Source organism: Lolium rigidum, chromosome 3 (assembly GCF_022539505.1).
Source record: "Lolium rigidum isolate FL_2022 chromosome 3, APGP_CSIRO_Lrig_0.1, whole genome shotgun sequence".
Classification (NCBI taxonomy): Eukaryota; Viridiplantae; Streptophyta; class Magnoliopsida; order Poales; family Poaceae; genus Lolium; species Lolium rigidum.
In genome coordinates, this window is record NC_061510.1 from 355,177,409 (window position 1) to 355,200,910 (window position 23,502).

Below are 23,502 nucleotides of genomic sequence, written 5' to 3' on the forward strand. Positions count from 1 at the left end.
TTTTCTTGCAAACAATCATCTTCCACACAATACGGTTAATCCTTTGTTACAGCAAGCCGATGAGATTGACAACCTCACTGTTTCGTTGGGGCAAAGTACTTTGGTTGTGTTGTGCAGGTTCCACGTTGGCACCGGAATCTCTGGTGTTGCGCCGCACTACATCCCGCCGCCATCAACCTTCAACGTGCTTCTTGACTCCTACTGGTTCGATTAAACCTTGGTTTCTTATCGAGGAAACTTGCCGCTGTGCGCATCACACCTTCCTCTTGGGGTTCCCAACGGACGTGTCAATTACACGCATCAAGCAAATTTCCGGCGCCGTTGCCGGGAGATCAAGACACGCTCGCAAGGGGAGTCTCCACTTCCCAATCTCTTTACTTTGTTTTTGTCTTGCTTTATTTTATTTACTACTTTGTTTGCTGCATTATATCAAAACACAAAAAAAATTAGTTGCTAGCTTTACTTTATTTACTGTCTTGCACTCCATATCAAAAACACAAAAAAAATTTAGTTACTTGCATTTACTTTATCTAGTTTGTTTTATTTACTACCGCTAAAATGGCCACCCCTGAAAATACTAAGTTGTGTGACTTCACAACCACAAATAATAATGATTTCCTATGCACACCTATTGCTCCACCTGCTACTACAGCGGAATTCTTTGAAATTAAACCTGCTTTACTGAATCTTGTTATGCGAGAGCAATTTTCTGGTGTTAGTTCTGATGATGCTGCTGCTCATCTCAATAATTTTGTTGAACTATGTGAAATGCAAAAGTATAAAGATGTAGATGGTGACATTATAAAATTAAAATTGTTTCCTTTCTCATTAAGAGGAAGAGCTAAAGATTGGTTGCTATCTCTGCCTAAGAATAGTATTGATTCATGGACTAAATGCAAGGATGCTTTTATTGGTAGATATTATCCCCCTGCTAAAATTATATCTTTGAGGAGTAGTGATGGCGTGTATTTCACACGTTCGTTGGGCAACCCCAAGAGGAAGGTATGATGCGCACAGCAGCAAGTTTTCCCTCAGAAAGAAACCAAGGTTTATCGAACCAGGAGGAGCCAAGAAGCACGTTGAAGGTTGATGGCGGCGGGATGTAGTGCGGCGCAACACCGGAGATTCCGGCGCCAACGTGGAACCCGCACAACACAACCAAAGTACTTTGCCCCAACGAAACAGTGAGGTTGTCAATCTCACCGGCTTGCTGTAACAAAGGATTAACCGTATTGTGTGGAAGATGATTGTTTGCGAGAGAAAACGAGTAAAACAAGTATTGCAGACAGATTTGTATTTCAAGTATTAAAAGAATGGACCGGGGTCCACAGTTCACTAGAGGTGTCTCTCCCATAAGATAAAAGCATGTTGGGTGAACAAATTACGATCGGGCAATTGACAAATAGAGAGGGCATAACAATGCACATACATGGCATGATAAGTATAGTGAGATTTAATTGGGCATTACGACAAAGTACATAGACCGCCATCCAACCGCATCTATGCCTAAAAAGTCCACCTTCGGGTTATCATCCGAACCCCTTCCAGTATTAAGTTGCAAAGCAACAGACAATTGCATTAAGTATGGTGCGTAATGTAATCAACAACTACATCCTCGGACATAGCGCCAATGTTTTATCCCTAGTGGCAACAACACAACATAACCTTAGAACTTTCATCACATCGTCCTGGTGTCAATGCAGGCATGAACCCACTATCGAGCATAAATACTCCCTCTTGGAGTTAAAAGCAAAAACTTGGCCGAGCCTCTACTAGTAACGAAGAGCATGCAAGATCATAAACAACACATATGTAATAACTTGATAATTAACATAACATGGTATTCTCTATCCATCGGATCCCGACAAACACAACATAGAGTATTACGGATAGATGATCTTGATCATGTTAGGCAGCTCACAAGATCCAACAATGAAGCACAATGAGGAGAAGACAACCATCTAGCTACTGCTATGGACCCATAGTCCAGGGGTGAACTACTCACTCATCACTCCGGAGGCGACCATGGCGGTGTAGAGTCCTCCGGGAGATGAATCCCCTCTCCGACAGGGTGCCGGAGGAGATCTCCAGAATCCCCCGTGATGGGATCGGCGCGGCGGCGTCTCGGCAAGGTTTTCCGTATCGTGGTTTTTTCGCCTCGGGGTTTCGCGACGGAGGCTTTAAGTAGGCGGAAGGGCGGAGTCGGGGGCCGACGAGGGGCCCACACCACGGGCGGCGCGGGCCCCCTTGGCCGCGCCGCCTTGTGGTTTGGCCACCTCGTGGCCCCACTTCGTATGCTCTTCGGTCTTCTGGAAGGTTCGTGGCAAAATAGGCCCCTGGGTCTTCGTTTCGTCCAATTCCAAGAATATTTTGTTACTAGGATTTCTGAAACCAAAAACAGCAGAAAACAGGAACTGACACTTCGGCATCTTGTTAATAGGTTAGTTCCGTAAAATGCACGAATATGACATAAAGTGTGCATAAAACATGTAGGTATCATCAATAATATGGCATAGAACATAAGAAATTATCGATACGTCGAGACGTATCAAGCATCCCCAAGCTTAGTTCCGCTCGTCCCGAGCGAGTAAAACGATAACAAAGATAATTTCGAAGTGACATGCCATCATAACCTTGATCATACTATTTGTAAACATATGTAGTGGATGCGATGATCAAAACAATGGTAATGACATGAGTAAACAAGTGAATTATAAAGCAAAGACTTTTCATGAATAGTACTTCAAGACAAGTATTAATAAGTCTCGCATAAGAGTTAACTCATAAAGCAATAAATCAAAGTAAAGGTATTGAAGCAACACAAAGGAAGATTAAGTTTCAGCGGTTGCTTTCAACTTGTAACATGTATATCTCATGGATAATTGTCAACATAGAGTAATATAACCAGTACAATATGCAAGTATATGGAATCAATGCACAGTTCACACAAGTGTTTGCTTCTTGAGGTGGAGAGAGATAGGTGAACTGACTCAACATAAAAGTAAAAAGAATGGTCCTTCAAAGAGGAAAGCATCGATTGCTATATTTGTGCTAGAGCTTTTATTTTGAAAACATGAAACAATTTTGTCAACGGTAGTAATAAAGCATATGAGTTATGTAAATTATATCTTACAAGTTGCAAGTCTCATGCATAGTATACAAATAGTGCCCGCACCTTGTCCTAATTAGCTTGGACTACCGGATCTTTGCAATGCACATGTTTTAACCAAGTGTCACAATGGGGTACCTCCATGCCGCTCTGTACAAAGGTCTAAGGAGAAAGCTCGCATTTTGGATTTCTCGCTTTTGATTATTCTCAACTTAGACATCCATACCGGGACAACATGGACAACAGATAATGGACTCCTCTTTAATGCATAAGCATGTGGCAACAATTATTATTCTCATATGAGATTGAGGATATATGTCCAAGACTGAAACTTCCATCATGAATCATGGCTTTAGTTAGCGGCCCAAAGTTCTTCTCTAACAATATGCATGCTCCAACCATGAAGGTGGTAGATCTCTCTTACTTCAGACAAGACGGACATGCATAGCAACTCACATGATATTCAACAAGGAATAGTTGATGGCGTCCCCGAAACATGGTTATCGCACAACAAGCAACTTAATAAGAGATAAAGTGCATAAGTACATATTCAATACCACAATAGTTTTTAAGCTATTTGTCCCATGAGCTATATATTGCAAAGGTGAATGATGGAATTTTAAAGGTAGCACTCAAGCAATTTACTTTGGAATGGCGGAGAAATACCATGTAGTAGGTAGGTATGGTGAACACAAATGGCATAGTGGTTGGCTCAAGGATTTTGGATGCATGAGAAGTATTCCCTCTCGATACAAGGTTTAGGCTAGCAAGGTTATTTGAAACAAACACAAGGATGAACGGTACAGCAAAACTCACATAAAAGACATATTGTAAACATTATAAGACTCCATACCGTCTTCCTTGTTGTTCAAAACTCAATACTAGATGTTATCTAGACTTTAGAGAAACCAAATATGCAAACCAAATTAGCAAGCTCTAAGTATTTCTTCATTAATGGGTGCAAAGTATATGATGCAAGAGCTTAAACATGAGCACAACAATTGCCAAGTATCAAATTATCCAAGACATTTTAGAATCACTACATGTAGTATTTTCCAATTCCAACCATATAACAATTTAACGAAGAAGAAACTTCGCCATGAATACTATGAGTAGAGCCTAAGGACATATTTGTCCATATGCTACAGCGGAGCGTGTCTCTCTCCCATAAAGTGAATGCTAGGATCCATTTTATTCAAACAAAACAAAAACAAAAACAAACCGACGCTCCAAGCAAAGTGCATAAGATGTGACGGAATAAAAATATAGTTTCGGGGAGGAACTCGATAATGTTGTCGACGAAGAAGGGGATGCCTTGGGCATCCCCAAGCTTAGACGCTTGAGTCTTCTTATAATATGCAGGGGTGAACCACCGGGGCATCCCCAAGCTTAGAGCTTTCACTCTCCTTGATCATATTGCATCATACTCCTCTCTTGATCCTTGAAAACTTCCTCCACACCAAACTCGAAACAACTCATTAGAGGGTTAGTGCATAATAAAAATTCACATGTTCAGAGGTGACACAATCATTCTTAACACTTCTGGACATTGCATAAAGCTACTGGATATTAATGGATCAAATAAATTCATCCAACATAGCGAAAGAGGCAATGCGAAATAAAAGGCAGAATCTGTCAAAACAGAACAGTCCGTAAAGATGGATTTTATTAGGCCACCAGACTTGCTCAAATGAAAATTCTCAAATTGAATGAAAGTTGCGTACATATCTGAGGATCATGCACGTAAATTGGCTTAATTTTCTGAGCTACCTACGGGGAGGTAGACCCAGATTCGTGACAGACAAAGAAATCTGTAATCTGCGCAGTAATCCAAATCTAGTACTTACTTTACTATCAAAGACTTTACTTGGCACAACAAAACTCAAAACTAAGATAAGGAGAGGTTGCTACAGTAGTAAACAACTTCCAAGACACAAATATAAAACAAAAATACTGTAGTAAAAACATGGGTTGTCTCCCATAAGCGCTTTTCTTTAACGCCTTTCGCCTAGGCGCAGAAAGTGTAACTCAAGTAACATCGAGAGATGAAGCATCAACATCATAATTTGTTCTAATAATAGAATCATAAGGTAACTTCATTCTCTTTCTAGGGAAGTGTTCCATACCTTTCTTGAGAGGAAATTGATATTTAATATTACCTTCCTTCATATCAATAGTAGCACCAACGGTTCGAAGAAAAGGTCTTTCCAATATAATGGGGCAAGATGCATTGCATTCAATATCCAAGACAACAAAATCAACGGGGACAAGGTTATTGTTAACCACAATATGAACATTATCAACTCTCCCCAAAGGTTTCTTTTTAGCATTATCAGCGAGATTAACATCCAAATAACAATTTTTCAATGGTGGCAAGTCAAGCATATCATAGACTTTCTTAGGCATAACGAAATACTTGCACCAAGATCACATAAAGCATTACAATCAAAATCTTTGACTCTCATTTTAATGATGGGCTCCCAACCATCCTCTAGCTTTCTAGGAATAGAAGTTTCAAGTTTTAGTTTCTCTTCTCTAGCTTTTATGAGAGCATTTGTAATATGTTTTGTGAAAGCCAAGTTTACAGCGCTAGCATTGGGACTCTTAGCAAGTTTTTGTAAGAACTTTATAACTTCAGAGATGTGGCAATCATCAAAATCTAAATCATTACAATTTAAAGCAATGGGATTATCATCCCCAAGGTTGGAAAAAATTTCAGCAGTTTTATCACAGACAGTTTCAGCAGTTTTAGCAGTTTCAGGTAATTTTGCGCGCTTTGCACTAGGAGTAGAGGCATTGCCAACACCAATTATTTTACCATTGATAGTAGGAGGTGCAACAACATGTGAATCATTAGCATTGCTAGTGGTGGTAATAGTCCAAACTTTAGCTACATTTTCCTCTTTAGCTAGTTTTTCATTTTCTTCTCTATCCCACCTAGCACGCAGATTCAGCCATTAATCTTATATTCTCATTAATTCTAACTTGGATGGCATTTGCTGTAGTAACAATTTTATTTTCAATATCCCTATTAGGCATAACTTTCGATTTCAAAAGATCAACATCGGAGGCAAGACTATCAACTCTAGAAACAAGAATATCAATTTTATTGAGCTTTTCCTCAACAGACTTGTTAAAAGCAGTTTGTGTACTAATAAATTCTTTGAGCATGGCTTCAAGTCCAGGGGGTGTATTCCTATTATTGTTGTAAGAATTCCCATAAGAATTAGCATAACCGTTACCATTGTTATAAGGATATGGCCTATAGTTATTACTAGAATTGTTCCGATAAGCATTGTTGTTGAAATTACTATTTTTAATGAAGTTTACATCAACATATTCTTCTTGAGCAACCAATGAAGCTAATGGAACATTATTAGGATCAACATTAGTCCTATCATTCGCAAGCATAGACATAATAGCATCAACCTTATCATTCAAGGAAGAGGATTCTTCAACGGAATTTACCTTCTTACCTTGTGGAGCTCTTTCCGTGTGCCATTCAGAGTAATTAATCATCATATTATCAAGAAGCTTTGTTGCTTCACCAAGAGTGATGGACATAAAGGTACCTCCAGCAGACTGAATCCAATAAATTCCGCGAAGAAAAATTTAGTCCTGCATAGAAGGTTTGGATGATCATCCAAGTAGTCGAGTCCATGGGTTGGGCAATTTTTAACCGAGAGATTTCATTCTTTCCCAAGCTTGAGCAACATATTCATTATCCAATTGTTTAAAATTCATTATGCTACTCCTCAAAGATATAATTTTAGCAGGGGATAATATCTACCAATAAAAGCATCCTTGCATTTAGTCCATGAATCAATACTATTCTTAGGCAGAGATAGCAACCAATCTTTAGCTCTTCCTCTTAATGAGAAAGGAAACAATTTTAATTTTATAATGTCACCATCTACATCTTTATATTTTTGCATTTCACATAGTTCAACAAAATTATTGAGATGGGCAGCGGCATCATCGGATTTAACACCGGAAAATTGCTCTCGCATAACAAGATTAAGTAAAGCGAGGTTTAATTTCAAAGAATTCTGCTGTAGTAGCGAGTGGAGCAATAGGTGTGCATAGGAAATCATTATTATTTGTGCTAGTGAAGTCACACAACTTAGTATTTTCAGGGTTGGCCATTTTAGCAGTAGTAAATAAAACAAACTAGATAAAGTAAATGCAAGTAAACTAATTTTTTTGTGTTTTTGATATAGCAAACAAGACAATAAATAAAGTAAAGCTAGCAACTAATTTTTTTGTGTTTTGATATAATGCAGCAAACAAAATAGTAAACAAAATAAAGCAAGACAAAAACAAAGTAAAGAGATTGAGAAGTGGAGACTCCCCTTGCAGCGTGTCTTGATCTTCCCGGCAACGGCGCCAGAAAATATGCTTGATGGCGTGTATTTCACACGTTCGTTGGGCAACCCCAAGAGGAAGGTATGATGCGCACAGCAGCAAGTTTTCCCTCAGAAAGAAACCAAGGTTTATCGAACCGAGGAGGAGCCAAGAAGCACGTTGAAGGTTGATGGCGGCGGGATGTAGTGCGGCGCAACACCGGAGATTCCGGCGCCAACGTGGAACCTGCACAACACAACCAAAGTACTTTGCCCCAACGAAACGGTGAGGTTGTCAATCTCACCGACTTGCTGTAACAAAGGATTAACCGTATTGTGTGGAAGATGATTGTTTGCGAGAGAAAACGAGTAAAACAAGTATTGCAGCAGATTTGTATTTCGGTATTAAAAGAATGGACCGGGGTCCACAGTTCACTAGAGGTGTCTCTCCCATAAGATAAAAGCATGTTGGGTGAACAAATTACAGTCGGGCAATTGACAAATAGAGAGGGCATAACAATGCACATACATGGCATGATAAGTATAGTGAGATTTAATTGGGCATTACGACAAAGTACATAGACCGCCATCCAAGCTGCATCTATGCCTAAAAATTCCACCTTCGGGTTATCGTCCGAACCCCTTCCGGTATTAAGTTGCAAAGCAACGAGACAATTGCATTAAGTATGGTGCGTAATGTAATCAACAACTACATCCTCGGACATAGCGCCAATGTTTTATCCCTAGTGGCAACGAGCACAACACAACCTTAGAACTTTCGTCACTTGTCCCAGTGTCAATGCAGGCATGAACCCACTATCGAGCATAAATACTCCCTCTTGGAGTTAAAAGCAAAAACTTGGCCAGAGCCTCTACTAGTAACGGAGAGCATGCAAGATCATAAACAACACATATGTAATGGGAGGATGGGTGACCGAGCGGGAAGTTTGACCACGAGTAAGTAATTTGACTAGAGATAAGTGTAGTTAGAGATAGAGACTAAGCTATGCAAATAACTGAAATAAGAGAAATTCTGAAAAAAAAAGAAAAAAAACGGAGTGAAAAAAATTAGAAATCCAAATGAATTAAAAAAAATTAACGAAATAGCCTTTAGTCCCGGTTGGGGACACCAACCATGACTAAAGGTCCTTCGCCCAGGCGCACGGTAGCCGCCCACGTGGACGGGCCTTTAGTCGCGGTTCGTAAGCAACCGCGACTAAAGGGGGGGGCCTTTAGTCGCGCTTAATTAGTCGCGGTTGCGCAACCGCGACTAATGGCAGTTGCGAACCGCGACTAAAGGCCATTTTTCTACCAGTGCTCGCAGTGCCGTTTTTTTTTTTTTTGATATGGAACACTTGTATTTTATTAAGACATAACATACTAAAATTCACTAGTGCTGGTGAAATATATTTCTTGTAAAGGTAGCAATATCGAGAAATAGTTTTTGATACATTTTTATCTCGTTCTTTGGTATCAATATTTCTTCAACTTTACATCGCCACCTGAATTGAAATGGGCATGCCCCCTTTCCCTATTCCTACAATGAGGCAATGATACCAAGCTGAAGTGGTGGATTATATAAGACCAATCACAATGGATAATATCATATAGCAATATCATGTGTGTGATGCTAGTGTATGATACTACATTTACAATGTGTAGTATCATGTAGTAGTATCATAGTTTTCTTACAAGAGCGAAGTTTCTCAAGAGAGATTGGGAGGCGGTAGTGATTAGCTCAGGTTTTCTCCTCGAGGGTGGTGGTGATCGGTGGCGGGTGAGATCTCGATAGTGAGGCTTGCACGCGCGATGTTAGGTTTTGAAGTCTTTGGTACGATGCTCGTGGATTGTTGGACATGAGGCTTCATGGAGACTTCATCTCGTTCTCCAGCGAAGAGTGGCGGTAGCTCGAGGAGGCTATCACGGTCATTAAGTCGGGAGCGGACGAGCTTGCGGCAGATTTGTCTGCAAAGATGAGAGATCTGCTGTTGACAGACAAGATTGGTGATATAAGGTATTGATTCTTCGCAAGTTCCTCGCCCTCGTTGGGAAGTGGTAGGCCAATTCTGCTCCCCTTGCAAGCTTTTGATCGGCCGTAGAAAGAGTTATCCAGAGAGCGTGGGGATTCACACCCGACGCAATTCAAAGACATTGGAAATAAACAATTTGTGGTCATATTCACAAGAGAAAGAAGGCTCGAAGCACGTGTTGAGGAGCGGGCCTTGGCAGTTCGACTTCAACGTTATTATGATCAAAGCGTTTATTGGATCAATACGCATGTCTAACATGATGTTTGACAATCTAGATATCTGAGCTAGGGTTTTGGACCTACCTATGGACATGATGAATAGGGCTTATGGAGAGATCAAAAAAAATGTAACAGTGTTTAGGAGGAATTAGACACTACTGATATAGTATATCTAGAGGCTGGATCACACTAGAGGCTTGATCAGTGAGTATATCTTTGTCGATATTGACGATAAAGGCATGGTGGGGCAAATATCAGAGGATACGAGTTGCGGTGAAAGTGATCAACCGCTGCTTCGTGGTGTTAGCCTAAAAGAGTCTAAAGATGATGCCCAAGCCACATGGTTCGATCTAGAGTATGAAAAAAAGGTGCCACATTGCTGTTACTATTGCGGGTGCTTAGAATGGTACATGTCAAGCATAAAAGGAGCAGTTTCCGCGGTGGGGCGAATGGATTCGTGCTTCACCGAGAAGGATCCATAAGCCTCCTCTAGTTGCTTGTACATCTGTCTCACCACAAAGTTTCGGTAGCAAATCCGCGGAATCGGAGACAAGATTAGGGGATGGAGTGTACATTTGTTATTTCCCACCAAGGAGAAACCTTGCAATAGACTATATGTTTCCAGCTCCTCTTGCACTAGCGAGTTTGAACAACATCGGAAGACATGCGATGCCATGAGCCCCAATAAAGGCCACAAGATTAGGGCAAAGCCACCGAATGGGGTTAAGGAGCCGAAGACGACTTCGAGAAAGAATGCAATTGGCACTTTTACCTGACGGCCTTGGAAGCAACAAGACTTTGCTAATTTCAACAAGAACCAAGTGCCACCGGGTACAATAAGCAGGAAGTGGACCACTAAAAAAGTGTGGGTTCCTATCCAAGTTCATGTGGTAGGAGAGGGAAGCTTTGAGTCTGTTGGTAAGAGACAACGTACAAGTTCTGTGTTTGATAGACTAGAAGATCCATCAGCGCCACCATGCGGCGCAGGGCTGATCCGGACCAATAAATCTGTTGGCCCGTAAATGCCGCGGACTAGGGTTGGATGAGATATGGGCGAACTTCGAGATCTGATAAGATCATACAACCTGGCGGTGGTCTTCTTTTGCGAATTTGTTGTGTGAAAATTGTTAGTGTAAAAAATTGCTGGCGTAAAAATTGTTAGCGTAGTCGTAGAAATTGTGTAGATTTGTTAGTCAATTTCGAAATTGTTTTTGCGGGTAATTTCGAAATTGTTAGTGGAGTGCTACAAAAAAGTTAGTATAGAAAATGTATAGATTTGTTATAAATTGTGTAGATTTGTTAGTCAATTTAGAATTTGTTAGTGTACTGGTACAAAAAAAAATAGTGTAGAAACTGTATATATTTGTTAGCGTAGTTGTAGCTTCTGGGACGACCTCGGAAATAGATGATGGTGTACCTGTGTATATTTCCAATGTCTCTAATAACTAACTACTAGCTATATAGTAGCCCACCTCCCTTCTCTCTCCTCTTCTCTCTCCTCCAACTCATCTAAAATATATTATTTAATATCTTATAGTCAGCTGACTGGACTCTATTGTACTTGCTCTTAGACTGCTCATAGTGGGAGTAACTTAGCTAGTAACATCACACACTCCAATGTATTTTGGTGACATGGCATAACAATAAATGAAAAAAAGTTGGAGGTGGTAACTAGCTATGTTACCATAACATCACACACCCCAAGACAAAATGAGTCTACAAATTAATAAATGAGACTTTGCATGATACTACCTCTAAGTTACTTTCCACTATGAAGGTAGTAACATAGATTAGTAACTTATGCATGACACCACCTTATGTTACTCTCCACTATGAGTAGCCTTAGATCTAGTGTAACGTCAATAATTATACTAATATGCTACTATGTCTAGTTGGATTCAATAATGACAGCTTCTTGAGGATGTTATCTTCAATGTATTGTTGCTGGCATATGTTATTGATGCTGTGATATATAATGTTGCTAGCAATTTAGTAATACCAACAAAGAAAAATATTTTCGAAAATTATTTGTGGCATGTCTATCAACACACCACTTTAATATTTCCTACTAGTGACACGCCACTGGTATTTCAAATATTATTGGTGTGACACAGACACGCCACCGCTATAAAATATGATTGACGTGACACTGGTGACATGCCGTGTCCATACGATTAAGGGTGGTTTTTGCCATGTCGCTAATAGCATTTTCTATACTAGTATGAGGTAACCCAACCTCCATTGCGCAAGAGCCGCCAAGTAGAATCTTAGATGGAAATAAGAATGTGAATGCAACTATACAAGAGTACAAGCAATAAAAACTAAAGAGCTAGTGCCTTAAAACTTGAAATATTATTTTGCAATATATTTGGAGTGCTCAGTTTGGACAACCAGCACGCTCAGCTTTCAAGCATGAAATAATTAAGGAAAACGTTGAGGTTTTCAATCTGTACCATGCATGTTTACACGGATCGAATGCGGATATGAGGTATCCCCGGATGCTTGCTGATGGCCTCCCTGAGAGCGGCCTCGAGGCTGTCCACGTCCCAAGTTGCTGTAGGCTCCTCCTCTGCCTGGGGCTGATCTGGAGAAGATCGGCCAGCCTGCAACTGATACAGAATACGAGCAAAATCCTCCCGCTCGTATATATCAACCATGCACGAGTCGAGGCTTCCCAGGTGCTGGATTCCATCAAGCACGCCGTCGCCTCGCCGCGCCGCTTCGGCGTAGCACTCCACATTGAGCCTCCGGATCCTGCGCATGGCCCCTTCCTCGAACACGAGGCATGGAACCTTATGTCTGAACACGAAATCCTTGAGACCGGGGAAAGATGCAGCGGGGAAGATGACGCCTTCATCGGGAGCATGGTCCCTGAGGACCCTGACATGCAGTGTGAGGTGCACCAGCGATGTCAGCCTGGCGAGAACCTTAGCGCCGTCCCTTGGCAGCGAGACGACCTGGATCTTCAAGCTCGTGAGGTTGTCAAGCTGGGTGATCCAGCTGGCTGGGACAGTGGAGAAGGGGAGCCCCAGCACATGTAGCCGACGAAGACGGCGTGGAGGTGGAGACCAGCAAGTCAGCACATCGACAATCTTAAGGGACCCAAACATACGGATGGTTAGGGACTCAAGGCTCACCAGCCTGGAGAGGGAGCGCACGAGATCATCGCAGGCGCCTTCCGCCAAAATAGGATCTTCGCTGGCGCCTTCCATCATAAAAAGTTTAAGGGAGTCGTCTTCCGCCATGACAGCTTCACGTGCTAGAACAATCTTCAGCTCCCTGAGATCAACCAGATCACCCAGCCCTTTGATGTTCTCCACATCTTTGAGGAGGTCCATGCTGAGTTCACCCACAGTACGGAGAGCACGCATCCTGCTCACCTCACCGAATGCCTTCACGGCGCAAGGAACAATCAGATGCCACAGAGTAGACGGTAGCTTGTCAACATCGAGCTCTAGCTCTGAAGGATCCGTTTTTTCTTCCTTTTCGCGAACTACTATCTCCAAGGTCTTCAGATGTTGCAGCTTCCGCAGTTGTTTCAGCACTTTCTTGCAGCCAAGTCCTCGGATCCTCACATATCTCAGCTGGGTAAAGCTGCGCAGGGAAGACAGATCACACTTGTCATACTTGGAACAATCAACTTCAATATGTAGAACTCGCAGGAGCCGAAACCTCGACAGAGAAGGCATCAATCGAGCAGGGCCCCAAAAGTTGAATGACCTGGCCTGGGTGAGAACCATGCTACCCGGCAAGTGCTTGCCATCTGGTTTTCCGACTTGGAGGGATAACCGGCGAACCTGCATAAACCCTTTCATGCCCTCTGGATCACCGGATTTTTTAACTATAGTGACCAAGTTTTCTTCTGTGGACTTCACTATGATGAAGTCGAGCATTATATCATGCACCCGACAGGATAAAACATGGCCGCAGTCATCAAGCTCAGCTATTTGGATCATGTTTTTCTTGATCAGTTCATAAAAGCCCTCTGCTATCCATCTCCTAACCAAATCATCCTTCATTATCACTGAATCTTCTGGGAATATACAGAGGTATAGATAACAGGCCCTAAGGCCCAGATATAAATCATTGTAACCAAGATCTAGCACATGCCTCATCCATTGTAATTCAGGTTTTTTCCCTTCCAATTGAAAACCAAAAGAATTTGGTATCTTCTCCCAGAATACGGTTGAGTTTATCTCTTTATGACTGGCCAAAATGCTTGCTGTACTACGAATGAATAATGGAACCCCTCCACATTTCTTCAATATTTCACTTGAAGCATTCTTTAGTTTCTCAGGACAGGCATCTTCGGAGTGGAAAATACTTCTATCAAATAATCTCCTTGAGTCAAGATCATTAAGAGGTTTCATCTTGTAGATATGGTCATGTAAACTAGAGCAGCATCCCTGAGCTACATCTTCAATACGTGTGGTGATTATAACTCTACTGCCAAGAGAATTCTCCTCCATAAAGGCACATTTAATAGTGTTCCATGCTTCTATTGTCCACATATCGTCAATGACGATAAGGTATCTGTCAAATTATGTAAATTACAAGTTTTACTTTTAGTAAGTAAAGAAAAATACAAGATATACTCAAGAACACGTGCATTATGCTCATTGACGGTTGGACTAAAGCTAAATAACTGAAACTTAAGTAGTTTGGAATTTGAGCGAAAGAACTATGTATATGAATGCTTCCTGGTTGAAGTGCTCCCTTGTGGCTTCCAAGCTCACTCGGTGGGACATTATTAGGTGTTTGTACACAAAGAAATTCTCAAACAACTCAGGGATGTACTCCACAAAAATACTCTACTTATTTGCATCTTTTCATGGAGAAATTTATACCCATTTGTATTCTCCACCAAAAAAGCTTATAAAGCGTAGCGTTAGGAGATGGGTGTTATGACAAGTAGGTGAAAGGCTATAAAGCGATAGCATATATCAAGTTATTAGTTCTTGTGTAGGTTGGTAATGCACAGATTTTTATATCAATAAATATAAAAGAGAAAGTACACGCTGTATTTCCAAATGTGCACCTGTAATTTTCTACAGGACTATTTGAAATGCGTATATTAATTGTATTTGCAGGTGGCATCTTTGCACTATGAGAGTTCAGCAGTTGATGCATGCTGAAAATTTTCTAACAAATGTTGTATATTTACACGATGAAATGTCTACCAACACCATCTATCAGTACTGGTTTCAGTATATGCAGATCGCTATCACCAATCATAAAGGATGCATATATATCAAATTAAAGACAACAAATACACAAATAGAATTTGTGTGGGCGGCATATATACCTTCTGTTGCCGAGATACATCTTCAGAAGGTTAATGAGTTGGCACACATCAGTCAGGGGTGGATGCACATCGCCCACAACTTGTGACAGTATATTGGACAGGATCTTAACCATATCCGGATTTTGAGATACCGAAACAAAAGCCGTGTATTCGAATTCACTCTTCATAGTATCACGAACTTGGCTGGCCAGAGTTGTCTTGCCCATGCCTCCGAATCCAGCAATAGCAACAACTTTAAGTCGCCTTGCGCCCCCCTCCTCCTCCTCCTCTCTCAGCAGCTCGATGAGCTTCTCCTTGGGGCCATCCATGCCGACAAGACTGTGATCACCACTTGTATAGACTGCAGACAGACGAGGGTCAATACGCGCCACAGGGCTCTGAGACTGAGAAGTGGTACCAGTTCGTTCCTTGTCAAGCTTGTATCTGTTGTGGCTATCATTTATTTCCACCACCAGAGACTTGAGTTCTTGGATCCGGTTCTCGATCTTGTACCGCGCCTTGACCTTCTTGAGCCCAGCCTTAAGCTTGGCGCCACGGCTATCTAGGTCATCCGTGAAGGTGTCGATGCAGTCCTCCATGTCATAGGACAGCTCGCGCACCTTGTCCCGCCGTACCTTGTCTTGCACGTCCAGCTCGTCCATCTCGGCCATCTTCACCAGCATAGCATCCATGCTCCTCATCTCACCCCTCAAGAAGGTCACATCCTTCTTCACGCGGTTAGGCAGCTTGTACCTCTCCTCCAGCAAGTTGCCGAGCTTAGGCAGGACCGTTCGCACTGCTAAAGTCACTGCGCTGGCCACCGCAGCCTCCATCGGATCTTCTTCCCCGCAACCAATTACAAATGGAATTAGCACTATGCACTGTATATGAGGTTTCAGCGAGAAGACGAGTTGATTGCACGTCCGCAGACCGCAGCAGGTATTGTAGAGGCTCATATATAGGCCTGTGAAAGCTGGTTGTGTTGGATCAGAACGGAGGCTTGGTAGGTGGGTCCACCACGATCATGCGCATCATATAGGCTGGCCACCGTGACTCATCTGATCATGACATTTCTTGTTACAAAATATTCTCACGGGCCCTTTAAGTTCCTTCTAAGCAGCTTCACCTTCTTTTATGCGCACTAAAAAATCCACTACATCAACGACTCCAAGTCTTGTCTTTTGTAGTTTTGTACTTTTGTTGCACAAAGTCTTCTGTGGAAACCGCATAGAAGAAGATGAGTGTTTAATTTATATACCTGGCTAGTGGCTATAGAAATTTGGAAGAATATGATTCGGTGGAGAGAAACCTAATAAAGTCATGAGGTTGCCATATCTACTTTCCTTTTATCAGAACATCTAGTTTCCTTTTGGAAACAAAGATCGCTATCGTTATTATGAGAGGCAATAGCACCCATAGTACAACAAATTGTAATGTGGATGCAAAATCATATAATAAGTTGTAAACGGTGGTGGAGTGGTACACAAACTTGCGCCTCATGTGCAAAATTGGTCCGAATAAATCTGGAGTGGAGTACCCCTACACATTCGTATCTGGCATACTCCTACACATTCGTATATAAGAGCTAACTTATATTCGTGGTGCCATACGTTCTTGGTCGTGAGTAAGAGCTAACTTATATGTGGGCACCACCTGTCAATCGTGAAAGAAACAACAACTAGAACTAACGGGCTAGCATGGTTCGTCGAACTCACGACCAAGAAGGTATGGCAACACACACTAACCAATGAAGAAGGTAGGGCAACACACACTAACCAATGAAGAAGGTAGGGCAACACACACTAACCAATGAAGAAGGTAGGGCAACAGCAGCAGAGTCAAGGACTAAGAGCATCTCCAGTCGCGTCCCCCAAACCGTCCCCCAAACCGCGCCGGATTGAGCGTTTGGGGGACGTGTTTTGCTCGTGCCGCGTTTGGGGGACGTCGCTCCCCAGCCGCGTCCCCAAACGCCGCCCCCAAATGAATATTTGTGCACGAAAATAAAGGTTTTCATTCAATTTTGATTATATATTACAAAGTTTGAATGAAAACGGCTAGATTTCATCTAAACCTAGGCTACGACCGCCCGGCGGCGCGTTCGACGGCCCCGCCCGTCGTCGCCTCCCCTACGCCGCAGCTCCTCCTGCGCGCGCCTCCTCTCCTTGCGTTCGGCGGTGGCCGAGACGGTGCCGCTCCCGCCGATAGTCCTCCTCCGCCCTCCCTGCTGGGCCGCACGGAGGGAGAGCTCGACGGCGCGACGAATCCGCGCCTCTTCGCGGGCACGGGCGTCATCCCGGAGCTTCTTCTCCGACTCGAAGGACTCGACGAGGGCGCGTTGCTGATCGGCCGTCTCGTCCGGGTGCGGGCGTCGTCGTCGGACCGGTCGAACTCCGTCGTCGTCGTCGTCGTCCTCCACCTCGGTCTCCTCCGCCTCGGCCTCCTCCTCCATTGGCGCCTCCTCCTCCACATCTGTTGCGCCTCCATCATCGCCGCCGCACGCAAGCGCGTCGGCCGCCAGCTTGCTCCGCCCGCCTCCCCCATAGCGCCGTAAGCGCCGACTCCCGCCTGTCGACGCTCCTCCGCCGTCGCCTGCTGCTCGGAGCTCGATCGACTCACGCCGCCGGCGCTCGATCGAGTCACGCCGTTCACGGAACGGCGCCGCCGCTCATCGCGCGCGGCGCCGGCGCTCGTCGGCCCATCGGCTGCTCCATGTCCTCCCGTGCCGGCGCCGTCGCGCCTCTTGTCCCGTCGAGGCGTCGAACGCCGCAACGGTGTCGCACTGCTTGCTCTGCCACGCTGCCGCCGCCGCGGCCTCCTCGAGCTGCGGAGGCGAGGGCGGAGAACGCCGCTAGATCCGCCGCCTGTTGCGCCTCACGCCGGCCGGCGGGCCTCCTCCTCGAGTGTCTCCTCGAGTGCCGCACGCCGCTGCCGGCTCGTCAATGGAGGAGACGGCGGTGGAGGAAGTGGCCATCGCCGGGGCGGTTCGCCATTGCCACTCGGTGATGGAGGAGACGGCCGTGGAGCGACGAGGGCTGTGTTTGTTGCCGGCGGGGTGTGGTGGCTACCATTGATGAGCCGGGAGACCTTTTATAGACGCCGGCGTCGGGAAGAAAGCGCGGGAACGGACGAGAAGAGGCGGGAAGATCGCGCGGGAACGGGCGGTGGCGTGCGAACGCCGGCGACGCGTGGAGGCCGCGCGGCACCGACGAGACGTCTCGCCCGCCCCTCCGTCGCCATTAAGGCAAAGATGCCGCCGTGTGTCACTCGCGCGCGAATAACTTCCGTCGCGAGGTAGGCGACGGTTAGGTTAAAATTAACTGTGCCGCTGACGCGTCGGCCCCGCCACTCCCCGCCTCGCTTTTCGTTGTGTCCGGCGTCCCCGGAGCGTCCCCTGTGGGCCGCGCCGGACAAAAATGGGCTTTGGGGGACGCGGCTAGAACGCTTTTTTTGTCCGGCGCGCCCCAAATCGCTTTGGGGGACGGTTTGGGGGACGCGACTGGAGATGCTCTAACGAATTCCATCCAGAGAAGAACTGGAAGAAAAGAGCATATGAACAGGGAGAAAACACAGGGCGTCCACCGAAGCCAAGGAGGAACGACGAATCGACGCACTGGCCGTCGTCATCGCTCCACCCGAGTCCGCTCTGTGAACTGGGCTTCGACATCATCAAAATCGAAGAATTAAAGAACAAACAGGGTAAGGCAACATGCTTTTGGCATCAAATTTCTTCCCTGATTGTGTCGGCGACGCGGCCGGAAACACCGCCATTGCAGCCTGGCCGTCCTCATTGGTGCGCTCTGTGCGGCGTTTGCCCGGCTGCTCGCCCTCGTCGCTGGCTCCTGCCGGCATGGTGGAGCCCGCAGCGGAGGCACTCGCGACGCTCCTCCCAGCGGAGGCGCCCGCGAGAACGCTCCCGAGGCGTTTCCCAACGCCCCCGCGGCGCCAGTGGTGGCCGGTCCGGCGCGAGCCTCCGCGTCGCTCTCGCCTCGGCTCCGCCCGAGCCGCGTGAGCCTGAGCGCCGCGCTCGCCCCCGCTCCGCCTGTGCCGAGCCTCCAAGGCGGCGGCAGCCATAGCCTGAGGTCGGTGCTCGAGCCAGTCTCCCTGGCGCGGCTTCCGTCGTCGATTCTTCCACCAGCGGGGGTGGCCAACGGAGCGGCGACCTCGACCCGGCGGCACCCAAATACCCAATGCGGCGCGGCCGTGGCACTCGGGCCGGCTGCTCCTGGCACTGCAGTCACGAGGCATGGACGGCCCCGTCCCCGGCACGTGACCAGCAGCGCCCTCCGGCGCGACCCTCCAGCGGCGATCGGCCTGAGCCGAACCAATCTCTCGATTGCTTAGGCTGGTGCCAACGCGGGCGGCAGCCGGGGCGCTACCGCCCGGGGCGGGGCGGGAGAGGGGCTGGAGGCGGGCGGGACGGGAGGGAGGGGCGCCGGCGGGGGCGCCCGGCGGTAGCGCCCGCTCCCGCCCGGCTGGCGCCCGCGTTGGCGGCGGGAGGGAGGCGGGAGAGGGGCGGGAGGCGGGGCGGCGCGATGGCGGGGTGGGGCGGGAGGCAGGCGGGCGGTAGGGCGGGCGAGAGGCGGCGTTAGGCGGGCGGGAGGCGGGCTGGATGCGGGCGAGAGTGGGCGGGAGCGGGGCGGGAGTGGGGCGGCAGTGCCCAACGGCTAGCTGACGTGCCGCGACGCGATTGGTCCACGTCAGCTAGCCGTTGCTGGTTCAAAAAACCCTATAAATACCCCCATATGTTTTCAGCCATTCCACACCTCCACTCTCCATTTCCTAGATTATGTAATTTTTTCAGATTTTTATGTAATCTTTTCAGATTTTTATGTAATTTTTTTTATTATGTAATCGGTAACAATTTTAGTTCAATAAAATAATTTCCTTGCATTATTTATATTGTTGTAACGTAAACAAAGATATGCTGATGTTGAAGAGAGAGAAAAGTCGACGTGGAGGAGAGAGAACTAAAGTGCAGCACTATAAGCATGTGCGTTGGCACCGTGTGGTGAGAGTGGGGTGAGAGTGGGGTGAGAGTGGGCCAAAAGCTGACGTGGCGGGGCGGGAGCGGGGCGGTGCGTTGGCACCAGCCTTACCATCTAGGAACTGGATGGGAAACCTTATCCCTTCAATTTTTGCAATAAATTCAGAAAATAGCAAAACAGGCTGAAACAGTGGTCCAGGCCATTTTCTGAAACTCCTTCCCTTTTCTGGGATTTTGAGAATCGGTACTGTATAGTATTTTCATTTTTCAGACCCTGTTAAATTTGGCACACCTTTTTTTTGGGTACTGCTTTCTGTTGATTACCATATGTATTCCAGAACTATACGATATGATATATATTTTCATGTTTCTTACATGTTAAGATTATTACATCCATTAACTTGCAATTGAGAAATTTAATTTCTTGCTAATAAGAATCAGTTGATCGTCTTAACTGAGCCTTCGGCTTAATACGAGCATGAATTGACAAATGCAAAATTTCAAGTGACTTTTTTTCAAATTAATGTTTTGGGGTCGTAGTGTGTGGATAATAGTGCATTGCAGATTATCTTCACTACTATAATTATTTTATCAAATGATCTCCCATATATTATAGTATAAGGTTATAACATAAGGCACTAGAACTACGAGTATCTACTGATTTTTCAAATTATACTCTCTGGCGCTGAGAAATGGATCCTGAAATTTCTTTTGACGAGTATCTATAATGTGTCATACGGAGTACTTAACAATTCAAAGTTCACATTACTAATTTCAAGTCTAATTCTTGAAGTTGTCGTTAATTTTGCATAGTTCATTAGAACATGATCATGATGGATTTTAGTTTACCAAACGTAAATTAATATTCTCTAGTTTACCCATGTAGGTAACTAATGGTTGGAAGAGAGTTCGGTGATGTTAGCTCAATGGCCGCAACTACCCTACCTGGGCCATTGACATCAAGATTGTCTCGCGTTCCGTAGGTTAGTGCTTGCAATCTAGACCCCGGAGGATCCCCTCCCGGCAGGAGCCACACCGTTGAGAGATGAGAAGAAATATTTTGCCTTGTACATCATAAGGTACCATATACATTCAGATCTCAAGTCTGGGTATTTAGAGGAGGAATACCCACTTACTTTGTTTCAGGACCTCGAGACGAGGTATGAACAACAGAAGGCAGGTGTCTTGCTTGAAGCACTCCATGATTGAACACATCAGTGATTTCAGGATATCAAGTTCGTTGGGGATTACCATAATGAAGTTCATAAGATAAGTTCTGAATTGCGCTTTTGCGGGAAGGAACCTACTGGTGCGGAGAAGATAGATAAAACCATCTCTACTATCCTCCCATATGAACCGATCCTCCAGCCGAAATATCGTGCTCCGACTACCAAGTCTATTCCGATCTCATTCATATCCTACTTCAGGCTGAAAAGCATATTGATCTACTCGCTAATAATGGCTCTCAGTGTCCGGTTGGTTCCCAACCTTTTCCCAAAGTTCATATGAACATCGTGAACAGACCCAAGTTTGATGATGCTTTCAAAGGAAAGTATTCGAACTTCAATGGTAAGCGAAAACGCAACCAGAACATGAAGCCTAGAAACTCATAACGTGGGAAAGGCACCGCAAAGCTAGAGTTTGACAAAACTAAGCTTTGCGACAAGTGTGGATGCTACACGCATCCTACTAACAAGTGCAATAGTGCAAGACCCCAAAGTATATGGCCATTCTCTACCAGAAATCCTAGAGATGCAAAGTACCTCAAGAGAAAAAGGTTTGAAGCCAACTTCAACCTTCATCACTATGGAACCAATGAAGCTAGTTTGCAAGACATTCCTCCAGGACCTAGCAACACCATGACCCTCTAGAAGTCAGAGGACCCTGATGGTTGAGTATGCTTAAACCGACATGTTTGGAGACTTTGACTAGTCCCACTAACTCCATAGTGATTGTTTATTCATGGCCATGTGTGATGTTGTAAATAGAACATAAGTATTATATATCACAATATATTATATCAACACTCTGATAATAAAATAAGATTGTATTATATATATTTGAGAAAACTTTATATAGATTTCTATGGGAGTCAATCCAATGGATGAGGAACAATTATGGATCAGGCTCATTGCACGAATTTTTTTAATGAGTTAAAATTTATCAACTTCACGTTGGTGTCATGCGGGTTTACACGATGCTGACAAACTAACTGCATATCGTAGTACTTCCCTTCTGCAATTGATACGTGGAATATGTGTAAGTTCAGAAAAGCTTCACGCGTAGCGATCTCACCACCGTAGTGTACATCATAGGCCCACACATTAGGGATCTATGGTGGTACAGAACTCCATCGATCACTATATATGTACCTTGAACTCCTCATAAGGGATATGTTCATAGCTAATTACATATACTGAAGAAGAGAGTGCATTCGCTGCCCACGGGGGTAGCTACGCACGTCCTGGCGCCCGTTAGATTGTCGCTAAGATTAGAACCCGGGCAGCCTCTCGTTTGACCAGCCTAAGCGCGCTGCACACTAAGTCTTGTCGGAGTGGTCCTAAACGTGTGGAGGGAGCTGCAAATTATTGGCGGCAGCTGTTTGGCATTCCCGCGGCCGGCCAATTCCCGCGGTCAGCAAGCATCACGTGATCTCATCATTGGTTCTACGCGCGTCGTGAACAGTATTTTTGCGTGCATGAACAGTGCTTTCGCGTGATGAACAGTACTACCGCACATGATTGATCATCGGAGACAGCAGGAGCCACATATAAAAAAATCGGATGAACGCTGAGACGGTTTCCATAGTTACAGTAGCTTTAGACACAGCACAGTGTTGTTTGCTTTGCAACAGTGTTAATCATCTATGTGTACAGTGCAAAACATTGATGAACAGCGCTGCACAATTATTGTGAGCGGCAACTTGAAATAAAACATATTATCTATCCGACACTGTTGATCTTCGTCCAGCTCCAGCCCTCATACAGTGGTCTTCAAGTAGCCGCGCACCGACGACTACGCACTGCTCTCTGTAGTAGTCTTGAAGTTGCTGAGCACAGCCGACGGCATACAAGCTCCTGGACAAACTTCTCTAGCATGGTGCTTTGCCGCTGCCCAAACAATATATATCCAAAATGTTTCGAGGAACCACGCCGCAAAGAAGATGGAGTTTCGAGGAACCACGCTGCAAAGAAGATGAAGTGGAAGCAATTGTGGCAGGCTCATGTCCGCATAACCCGAAAAATCCAATGAGCAAGACAACGCAACATTCATCGAGGCATTCCTACAGACGTCTTGGAGATGAGCTTGCTTCGGTACAAAATGCATTCTAAAAAGGAAGAAGTAACTTGGATGGAAATGGAGATTGGAAACGGATTGGCAGGATAGAAGAAGCTGGCACGGTGGATGAAAAAGGAGATTGGAAAGACATTTGAATATATGAATATGACGTTATATATATACCAGCTGCCTAGTCCTCAGCGGGCCCCCTTATTTGAATTCAAATCGGTGCTAATCACCAGCTAGCAAATAATA

General features: G+C 45.0%; 1 protein-coding gene across 1 annotated transcript; it reads right to left on the bottom strand.

Moving 5' to 3' along the window:
* Positions 1-12,017: 12,017 nt before the first annotated feature.
* On the bottom strand, positions 12,018-16,171 carry LOC124704096 (disease resistance protein RGA5-like). Its single transcript, XM_047236341.1, has 2 exons — positions 15,006-16,171; positions 12,018-14,233 (listed from the first exon to the last, which is right to left on the bottom strand). Exons 1-2 carry the CDS (start codon positions 15,938-15,940, stop codon positions 12,163-12,165), a joined length of 3,006 nt encoding a protein of 1,001 aa, XP_047092297.1. The 5' UTR covers positions 15,941-16,171; the 3' UTR covers positions 12,018-12,162.
* Between the last annotated feature and the right edge of the window lie 7,331 nt (positions 16,172-23,502).